Source organism: Parasteatoda tepidariorum, chromosome 10 (assembly GCF_043381705.1).
Source record: "Parasteatoda tepidariorum isolate YZ-2023 chromosome 10, CAS_Ptep_4.0, whole genome shotgun sequence".
Taxonomy (NCBI): domain Eukaryota; kingdom Metazoa; phylum Arthropoda; class Arachnida; order Araneae; family Theridiidae; genus Parasteatoda; species Parasteatoda tepidariorum.
Genome location: NC_092213.1, coordinates 22,386,318 through 22,396,845, shown reverse-complemented (window position 1 = coordinate 22,396,845; position 10,528 = coordinate 22,386,318). Strand labels below are relative to the sequence as shown.

At 25.2% G+C, this 10,528-nt stretch overlaps 1 protein-coding gene across 2 annotated transcripts; it reads right to left on the bottom strand.

Moving 5' to 3' along the window:
- Positions 1–569: 569 nt before the first annotated feature.
- On the bottom strand, positions 570–10,508 carry LOC107439829 (tubulin polyglutamylase complex subunit 2). Of its 2 annotated transcripts, XM_016052547.3 has the most exons (7): positions 10,351–10,508; positions 7,202–7,281; positions 6,931–7,018; positions 6,406–6,531; positions 3,964–4,074; positions 2,621–2,796; positions 570–933 (listed from the first exon to the last, which is right to left on the bottom strand). In XM_016052547.3, exons 1-7 carry the CDS (start codon positions 10,403–10,405, stop codon positions 877–879), a joined length of 693 nt encoding a protein of 230 aa, XP_015908033.1. In that variant the 5' UTR covers positions 10,406–10,508; the 3' UTR covers positions 570–876. The 2 variants fall into 2 exon arrangements, with proteins under 2 accessions (XP_015908033.1, XP_042902735.1); XM_043046801.2 differs by lacking the exon at positions 6,406–6,531.
- Between the last annotated feature and the right edge of the window lie 20 nt (positions 10,509–10,528).

Here is a 10,528-nt window from a genome sequence, read left to right as displayed (position 1 = left end):
ATGAAACCCTTTACATTGCAAAAATAATTTTCCATTGCTTCCTAAATTGGATATTTTGTCTATTTTTATAAGTCCTTAAAAGAATACCCAGCTTTCAAACATAAATGATTTAAATTTATAGTTAATACTGATGACACCGGTAAATATTTTTTCTAAAAACGATTGTATTGCAAATTGATAATCTGTATGATAAATATAATAAAAAGGATTAATATTTTTATTTAATGATTTATTATAACAATAAATTCAAATGGAGCATTTAAAAAATTCTTTCATTTAACAATTTTTTTTTGTAGTTGTATTTTAAAAATTTTATCAATTTAAAATTTTGCAAATTAATCAGCAATAACACAAATATGTGTAAAAAATAGATCAACAACAGTCAAATATAATTTACCAATTAAAATACCAGCAAATTTTTTGAAATAATATCTTTAATGTATTAAATTATAATTTCACAAATTTATAAAAAATTATTGCAAACAATTTTTATTGTAAACAAAATGATGCAAATAAATAAGAAAAGAATGAATGAAAAATATTAGTTTTTGTTTAACAAAGAAGATATCAATCATGTCATCAATTTTAATATGAATTCATCAAAAGCAATTTTTAACATCAATTTTAATATGAATATATTAAGGATATAATATTAAATTCACACAGACTGTCTAGTTAACAAGGAAATAAAAAATTATTCTTTTATCATAACTATTACATACTTTGCTTTTTTTTAAAACTAAGCAATGTTTTTCTTTTTGAATACTATCTACACAAAATGGTATTCTTAGATTTATATACATCATTGTCCTTACATACATTTTGAATTTTTCAGTCATATAATAAAGATCTTGAAATATGACAACACAAAACAAATTAAGGATTTGGGATTTTTTGCACAAGTCGTTCTGGAGCAAACATATTCAATAGCAGCTGCAAGCAAATAAATAAATGTACAATAATTTTGGGAAATGAAATTGTAAAACTATATTTAATGAAAATTAGCACTTCATAAGATTTATTAATCAAATAACTTTGTTTAGGTAGAAATGAGTGATTCTGAATAGTTTTAAAGTCAATTAATAAATTACATTGTAGAAAAACTAACTTGATACGTTTCATTAAATTCTAAAAGTAAGAAATTATTTATGAAATGAAACATTTTTTTCTAAAAATTTACTAATTTTATTCTGTTTTCAAATTATTATCTTAGAAAATATCATATAAAGTTGTCAGCTGAATTAGATATGATAAAAAAAGCAAACATTACTTCCATTAATTTGTCTAAAGAAATTTCAAGCTTTTATATTATTAATGGATTAAATACACATTAATTTAAAAAAAAATTTTTTTTTTTAAGATTTCAATGAATATACACATTTTATGTAACAATTATTTGAATTATGTTAGTAATTTATTTTTATTTTAAATTTTTTTGAGCAATTTATAATATAAAATTGATTTTTTAAAATTATAGTATAGCTATTTATCTATTTTAATTAAATTACAAAATGCTTTATTGTTAAAATATCTTTGAGTATATAATGCTAATAAATGTGGTTTCATTTTTTTCATATTGTATTAATTTCAGGTTCAAATTCTCTGAAGTAGTTACCATTCTGTAAATATTATTTTTTAATTAAGTTATTAAATGCCGAGCAGTACTGTGTTTCCAAAAAATGACAAAAGATTTGAAAAAAACAAAGAATAATGGAAAAAATCGAAATGTTCAGCTCGCTTAGTTTTTGCTCGAAAATTAAATAACCTATTCTCAGCAAATTTCAAAATTAGTTAGAATGTTTGTCTACTAGATGGCTTTTTTGAAAAACTAAAGAATGTTTCTTTCTGTATATCATACTAGCAGGGGTGATTGTGAGCCCAAGTTAAAATTCCGGAAAATTTCTTGAGTAAAAAAAAAAAAAGAGAAGTTTAAATCAGAAAAAAATTTAAACAAGGTTTTTTCCTTTTTCTCAATATTTACTTAAAATTCTCAATTAGTTTACTTAAAATATATTTAAGACTTTACACATACCTATACCATTTACACATACCTATGATGACCTGGAGAAGTAATTTTCTTGAGTTCATGATTATAATAACTATTTACTGATAAAAAATGAATATTAATCTAGAATATTAGCTTATCTGGCTCTCCCTTACAAACAAATTAAATAAACTGTGTTTTTAAGTTCCACCTTTGAAAATTTGATTTCCAGAAACTTTTGTGATCAATGATTTTTTGAAACGTCTGAACCTTCGATCTCCGGAAACTTCCGGATCACGGTTATTGAAAATTTCGGAAATACGGATCACAATCAGCCCCGTACTATTCCAACTGAAATATTTCTACCAATTTTGTCATTAGATTGCACCTTATTACTACTGCAAATGGTGGTAATTTTTAAAACATTATTTTTCTAGACTTTTTTAAGCAGCGACATCTGTTTACAAACTTTGTAACTAATTGTGAAACTTGTTACCAATTCGGCTTTCCTGAGCAAAACACTGCAAACCTGATATTCTTATCTCCATTATTTTTGTTAAATCATCAGTCATTTTTAGAATACCCAGCATAGTGATTAATTAGATTACAATCTCAAAGGGCTTATTAAAAACTTACTCTAGTTTTCACTGGTGGTCCATACGGAGTAAAAAGTAATTGCCATTGAGGTATTCCTAAATGGGCTAAAGCTAATCTATAGTAGGATGCAAAATCTGAAGTGAGATAATGAAAATCAAGTGCTCTATCCAAAAACCAGATAGATGGCTGTTGTAAATTTCCATCACCAGAAGAATCTAAAAAGTAATAGATATTATTTTCTATAATGCATAAACAATTAAAACGTGAAACAAATTTGATTCAATCATGAACGTATGCATATTATTAAGTAATAATAAGAAAAAATTTCTATATATACACTTATATAAACGTGTTTGTTAATGTAATGACAAAATAAATAGTACAGAAAAAAACTTGAACTTAATGTTTGAAGCACATAAATTAGGTGATTTAATATCTTAATTATTTATATGTATGACTTACAAAACTTGCTAATTAAACAAATATTTTTAATACATTTGAAGAATAATAACACTCAAATTTTATAAGTTAAACAATAATTCATAATAGAAGAATTAATTATTAATAAACTATCACTAAGGATTAATTTGTTTGTGGTAGTTACATTTACAGAAAATCTACTCTTGAAATTTTGTCAGAACAATGGAAGAAACTATTTCAAACTAACAATAATGAATTTATTGGATCTAAATTAATAAATACCATTAAATCTTGATGCAATTATAAAAAGTTTGGCGATATTTCTGGCGAATTTTTATTCTTAGGTGCTTTATATCTAAAGTAGAAATTTTAGTTTTGCAATAATTTTAACTTTTACTTGTTTCAAATCTAAATAAATAACTTACAGATAAATTATTTATTTAGAAATCCATTAGTAAAGAATTTCATACTAGTGGCACAATACAAGAACATGCTATTTATTTTTATATAATATACAAATTCAATTTAAAATATCATTTAATATTTTATTTCTAATATTTAATAGATTACAAATATATTTGTTTACCTTCATTCTTCCAAGAAATTATTAAAAAAATTAATTTGCCATTTTTTAACATTGTTACATGTTTTGTTAGAAAGTAACATTAAATATAAGCATTATCTTCTACCATACTTTTGATCATTACATATTATTTTATGAATTAAGCAACTAAAAGTAATGTTTTAATTCACTACTATTATATTTTTAACTAAATAATAATTGTGAATATTTAATTAATTTAACTTCATTATAAATATTTTGTAAAATGCATGTATGTATATTTGCAAATATAATTTGTAAGATAGCTTAAACAGAACCAAAATATTGTTTAATTGAAAATCATCTAAAAATAAATAATGCATTATAATAAATAACGAGCAGTCAATCTAATGTAGCTCACCTCTTCGCTTAGGATAAATTAAACAGACTTTCCCAATACCTTGACAATGATCAATTACAAATATTTTACATCCATCTCTGAATTTTGGTTTTGAATGTCCATCATAAACATCTGTAAATAGCAACAACAGAATATCAGTTTGTATTAATTTAAATTATCAAGCATGGGAGAAATAAATATGGAAAAACATTTTATACAGATGTAATTAAATTTAAGCAAAAATACCATTAAAGTATACTTGACCAGGGTGTGTAGCCAAATTATTCAACAAAAAATAAGCACTTTTCAAGTTCTCAAAAAATGTTTTTAAGCACTTAAAAATATCATAATTAGGCAGGGTTGGAAAGTTTTTGACAATTAACCGTTTTATCTTGTTTTAACTGTCATGTTACAAAAAAACCTTTTGGCATTGTTTTTGACAATTGTCGAAAATCATGAAATTTTGACTGAGAATACGCCGAAATAGGTTGGGGTTGAATTAATTGTTAAAACGTTGAATAGAACAATGTGAACTGCGTCTTTTTGCATAACTCGTAGCGAAAATCAACATGGTAAAGGAAAAATCTCATTATGGAAAAGGGAAACTTAAGCACTTTTTAAAAACACCCAATGAAAAAAGCACCTTTAAGGGCTTTTAAAAATCGGAAATAAGCACCCTTAAGTACTTTTTAAAAATGCTACACCCTCTGTTGAATAATGCAACTATTTGATAAAATTCTATTTCTTGAATCAGTTTTATGTACTGTTGTAAAAAATAATTTCATAACTTAATAAAATATTTAAACTCAGTATATAATGATATTTAAAGTATTGTTATCACCAATAAACAATTTTAACATAAAAGGATACTTTTTTTTAATAAAAATTAACCCCAAAAAGAAAGAAATTGAAGTCTTTCAAGTAGAAGGTAAATATTCATATTGGGTTATTTCATAACTTTATTGAGGCAATATAAAAAAAATTACCAGACTGTGCAAATAATAATTCTATTGAAGGACAAATTAATAAATACAAAATATCGACTTTAATCAGCTGGACAGGCTTAACTAAAACCATATTACAACATAATATATAAGTATATAAGAGCCACAATGGCTTAAAGACACTGAGCTTTCATTCTAAATGACTGGGTTTCAAAGCCCACCCAGCTTCAGATTGATGGGTATCAATTGTCTGGGAAGTAAGGTAGCCTTTGAATAATACTGATCACATTACTGCAATCATGTCCTTAGTCTCAAAATTGTGGAACTTTAACCTCCAAGACCCCTGGCTTTTGTGGGAATACTTTATTTTATGTCAGTAAATAAATAGAACAAATGAATATCTTTTCTACCCAAAAAAAGAACAATTGAACAATAAGAGCTATGGTGGCTCAGGGGATAGCGCACCCCCCTCTTGATAAGGTGAACTGCGTTTGAATCCCAGCGATGGCTTGTCAATACGAATTCTGCACCCGACCACAGTGCTGGCGTAAAATATCCTCAGTGGTAGATGGATCATGGGTTTGAGTTCCCTTACCATCAGACTAATCGTGGGAGGTTTTCCTCTTCAAGTAACACAAATGCAGGTTAGTTTCATCAAAAAATCCGCTATGAAGGCAAAATTTCTCTCAATACTTGATCCTGGAGTTCCCTTGTCTTCTGAATTGGGTTCAAAATTACAAAGCTATGGTATTGAACATTGATAGCCATAAACTCAAAATTGGGTCGGCTGTTTAACGACGGTTATAAAATAAAATAAAATTGAACAATTAAGTTTTTTTTTTAAATCATGCCCAAAATTAAATCTGCAATAATTTTGATTAAAAATCCTAAATGCCAAAAAGATAATTACTATTTATTTAATATCAAATTTAAATAAGAAATCATTTTGGACTGATCATAAAGTTGAGTGGCAAAAAGTTCAAGTTATCCATGACCCACTAAACAAAGGCATTGGCTTAGGGTCAAAGGTAATTGCTTACAAAATTATGTTAGTACCATGATAAAACACTCTGTATCACAAGAATGTGAGAATTTAATTCCAAAACTGGGTTAAAGGATATTGGGTAGATTGTAGAATTTAATTACACAAGAGCAGCATGTAGCCATGTTATGCTAAATTCAAGGTAACTAATTTATGATAATATGCAATCAAGGTAAAATCAAATGGTGATAGAAGTTTGATGCAAAAGAAGAGAATGTGAAGAATAGGAAAAAACTCAAGAAAAAAGATAGATGACATGGCTTCTTAGTATCGTGGCACTTATATTCATTTAAATAAAAGGAAGCCTCTCAGGGCATGATCATTGTAAACTTTGACCCCCATAAGAAATCTCTATCCAAATTGCCATGGGCATTGAATAGAAAAGCTGTAAAAATAATATTAGTCTTTTATTGTCATGTTATTTGCCTATGAATTGTATTTTGATAAATGACTAATTTAGAATTAAATGTTACTCGCCGTCAGAATCACTTTCAATGTCCAAAAGGCTTGGAAGTTCTGAATTGGCACTTTGCCTTTTTGGTCCTATACTTTTTAAGTGACTTAGTCTCGCTATTTCTATAACACCACAAGGTAAAGTTTCTCCTGTAATTAATAAACATAATTATATAAAAGTTATATAATTGATAAACTTACTCTTCATACACAGTAAAATAATGGTTACTAATTGTAAATTTTAATATTGTATTGTTGTACGGTACATAACACTATTTTAAAAAAGAAAGATATTCATAAATTTTTAGTTACAGTGTCAACTTAATAGATTTTTGTTCCATTAACTAAGATTAAAAAAAAGTAAAGTACAAATTTTGATTATTGTTATTAATAAAGGATTCTTGTATGCTTTGAAAGTGAAAGATTGGTATACTAAGTGAATTATTTTGTAAGTTAAAAGCATTAAATAAAGGATATAAAAAACTAAGATTTTTATTGTATCTTTTAGATTAAAATAAAATGCCAAAGACATGCTTTAAAACTTGTTACCTCTTTGCTTCCAAAACCATTTTATTTGTAAACCATCGGTAGCTAGGTAAAAGTTTTTTAAATCTTGCGGTAATGTACAGCCATTCTTCTGCAAAAAAGTATTTAAAATATGAAAATGAATGTATAAGTATTTTATGTAATAATATATAATTCTATAATTAGAAATAATCCATTTAAACAGCCAAAATTAAAAAAGCAAATTACAACAATTTTTTTAATGAACTTACTACGTTATAAATCGTTTATGGCAAAAGAAACTTTTTACTAGTACCTGTTCCCATGCTGTAAGAGCTGCTTCTTGAACATGAGCTTTTTCTGATATAACTGTTGATTTTACGCATGGTAATTTCTCTGAAATTATATTATTTTATAACATTACAACCTTCAGAACAACTAAGAAGATTAGAACATAATAAAAATTACAAATATTTCAGAAAATATTAAATGGAATTTTGCACTAAGTCACCGTTGTGAAGAATTGAGGTTTGCTTTCCGTTCGGATCAGAATAGCAATACCTTTATGACCTTCCAGGCCAACAATGAAGGGGAAGGTGCTTTTTATATGCAATTATAATCTATTACAAAGCATTGTTCGGGATGATGGGGACTCCTAATTCATGCCCTTCTTTAAAATAAATAAAAAACCTTCAAATTTATGGGAAAATTATTTTAACTCTCCAAAATTGATAGGATAATAATAAAATCTATAATTATCGAAAACACTTTTCTAAATAATTGAGAATTTTTGACTTAAAGGAAAGTTTCCAGTTCCTATTTATAGTAAACTGTGAAAAAAAGAAAGAAGAAAGCAATTAACAGAAAATGTTTTTGAAGTATAAATAGTAATACTAATTCTTGATATAGTAATTCTTTCCCAGACTATAATTAAACCAACAATTTTCTTAATTTCATATTTCTTTAGGTAATATATATGGCATAATTAACCTATTCTCAGCAATTTTTATTTAAAACAAAGTGAAATACATAATTTTATCATAACAAAAACATGATTTTATGTTTCTTACTATCAAGTAAAAGCTAACAATTTACAACACTAACAATATTTGTAAATGGGTTTTTCATACCTAATTAAAATAATGTTACATTATATTTGGGAGACTCAGCAAAAAAATTATACCTTGCACAAAAATTTTACGAATAATTCAATCTAAACTACTAATAATATTTAGTACAACAGGACTGTTTTTAGGAACCTTTTTTTAAAAAAAATTTGAAGTCTTAAAAAAAAATTATTTAATTACAAAATTTTAAAACTAACCTAATATTCATTTATAATAAAGCTAAAATATATTAACAAAGAAAAAAGCTTATGGTAACATCATTTTTTGAGAGGTTGAGTCTTCATCTGTAAAATTGATTCAAGGCCTTTAGAGATGCTTTGCAGGAAATAGTTTGCTATAAATTTTCGGGTTAACATTAAAAAAATAAATAAATAAACTTAGTTCTTAACTATTTGTTTTTATTGAAGTTCTTTATTTTCAGAACTTTTCTATACAATGCACCCTTCCTACATTGTTTAAACTTATTTCATTTTGTCCAATTGGTTTAAGAGACTGATTCCGTACAAAAATTAATATTACTCAGAAACTCAAAGTCTTCTTACAAACAAATTATTTCAAAACACAATTTTCATGAAAGTAAAATATCCTTACATTTTTTTAGTAATATCAAAATTTTGCTTGGCATTTTTTTTTCTTAACTTGCTGAAGGTGAATTAAATATTAGTGAATAGAAAATTAAATCTTTAAGCTTACCCTTTATTAAACCATGAAATTATTTTTGAAATATATTTGAAAAATTTTTTTTTATGACATTTCGAAAAAATAGAAAAATATCTTTTTTTTTTTTGTTTTTTTTAAAAAATAATTTCTCAAAAAATGAATAATTTAATGCATAAATATATAATTTAAACTCTCGGTTATTTACTCAGTACATTTTCAAAATTATACGGAAACTTTCTAAAATAAATTTATAAGACATTCATTTTTAACTCTCTATTTGCAAATAAAATTATTAAATTGGAGTTTTTTTGCAAGTAAGAATTTGACACAACATTAATTTAAAGATGATTGCTGTATAATTGAACATTCACAATTTGATGAGTTATTAATTAAATTATTATTAATAGAACTTCGACCTTCCCCAATTTTTAAAATACATATTTGTCCAAGGTTTTCGTCACTATTTAACATAATTTAAAAATTTATTTTAAAACTATTTTATGCCTTATTTAGTTTTGAAAAATTAAAGTACTAATTAGGAAATAAATAGTTAAAATGATTTTTAAAGTACTTTATCAACATTAATAATAAAAAATACTCCAAAGGAAAATAGCCATAATAGTGTATGGTATTTTAGTATTTTCACAAAGTACTTTGGGAAAAACTAACGTTTTGTAACTTTTCAAATGAATATTGGAAAGTAAAATTTCATATCTGATAGTACTACTGAGAAACCAAATTATATTTTTCCGTAAAAAAAGTAACTTACAAATATCAATATTATAATCTAGTAACTTTCCAAATTTATAACGGAAATGAAAATTTCAAATCTAATATTGCTACTTAGAAATCAAATTATGATTTCCAATAAAAAAGGGCAACTTACAAACTTCCTTAATATTTTACAATTATTTAAAAATAATAAAGGGGGGAGGGGTACATAAAAAATCATTAAATATAGGTCATTTTCCCCAAATAAGATGTGGACATAAAAGTTTTGAGAAATTAAAACTAATTCTTAAAAATTTAATTCCTTAGCATCACATAATAATTATAAATCCACTAAAATTTATTAAAAGCAAACACGAAATTAACAAAAAACTTCTTTTTCTTTAGAATTATAAGACTATATTAAATGAAAATATAATTTTGTAAGAGCTAAAAAGTATTATAGTAATTAAGGAAAAGTTTCTCTTCGGTGTAGTTTTATAGTAGCACATCATGATCAATGATACTGATAAAATAAATGCAAATTGTTGAGCCAATTTTTCTTTTAATATTTTATCTTATTCTCTTTCACGCATATTTTTTTTAACAAGATTAGTAAGAGTAAAAATTTAAAAAAAAAAAACGTAACTAGAATCACAGTTTGTGGGGGACCTGTCCCTTCTTTAAAACTGCTCCGTAGTAAACAAAAGGACGTTAAATCAGTTTTATACTCCACTGTAAAGATCTCTTTTGAAAAATTGTCCCTTATAATAGATGATATGACAGTTTTCTTCTGTTTTTTTATTAAATAAAGAACAACAAATTTTTAATATTTCATGAAGTACGTTTGTGTAAAAGTGAAAATCTTCAAGATATAAAGCAGGATAAGAAAAAACTCATATTAAATCAAAAAATATTTAAAAACTATTGAAGTTTTTTGTAATTCTTTTTTAAATAATACAAATATTACCAAAATATTTCACTATTCCTAACGTCAGATTATCAATAAAAAGTGTACGATCCATATTTTAATTCATAATGTAATTGAATTCCGAAACTACAACTAATTGATTGGTTGATTGTACGATTTCTGAGAGCTATTTGTCAATAATGATCCAAAATAAAAGGAAATACTCTTGACTCCAGTA

Excerpts from the sequence above, each read along its gene's own strand:
- LOC107439829 (XM_016052547.3), bottom strand. The coding sequence starts at position 10,405 with ATGGATCGTACACTTTTTATTGATAATCTGACGTTAGGAATAGTGAAA. Across the intron at positions 4,075-6,405 it reads CATTGAAAGTGATTCTGACG|ATGTTTATGATGGACATTCA; the intron begins GCGAGTAACATT and ends TGCTATTTACAG. Across the intron at positions 934-2,620 it reads GACCACCAGTGAAAACTAGA|CTGCTATTGAATATGTTTGC; the intron begins GTAAGTTTTTAA and ends ATTTGCTTGCAG.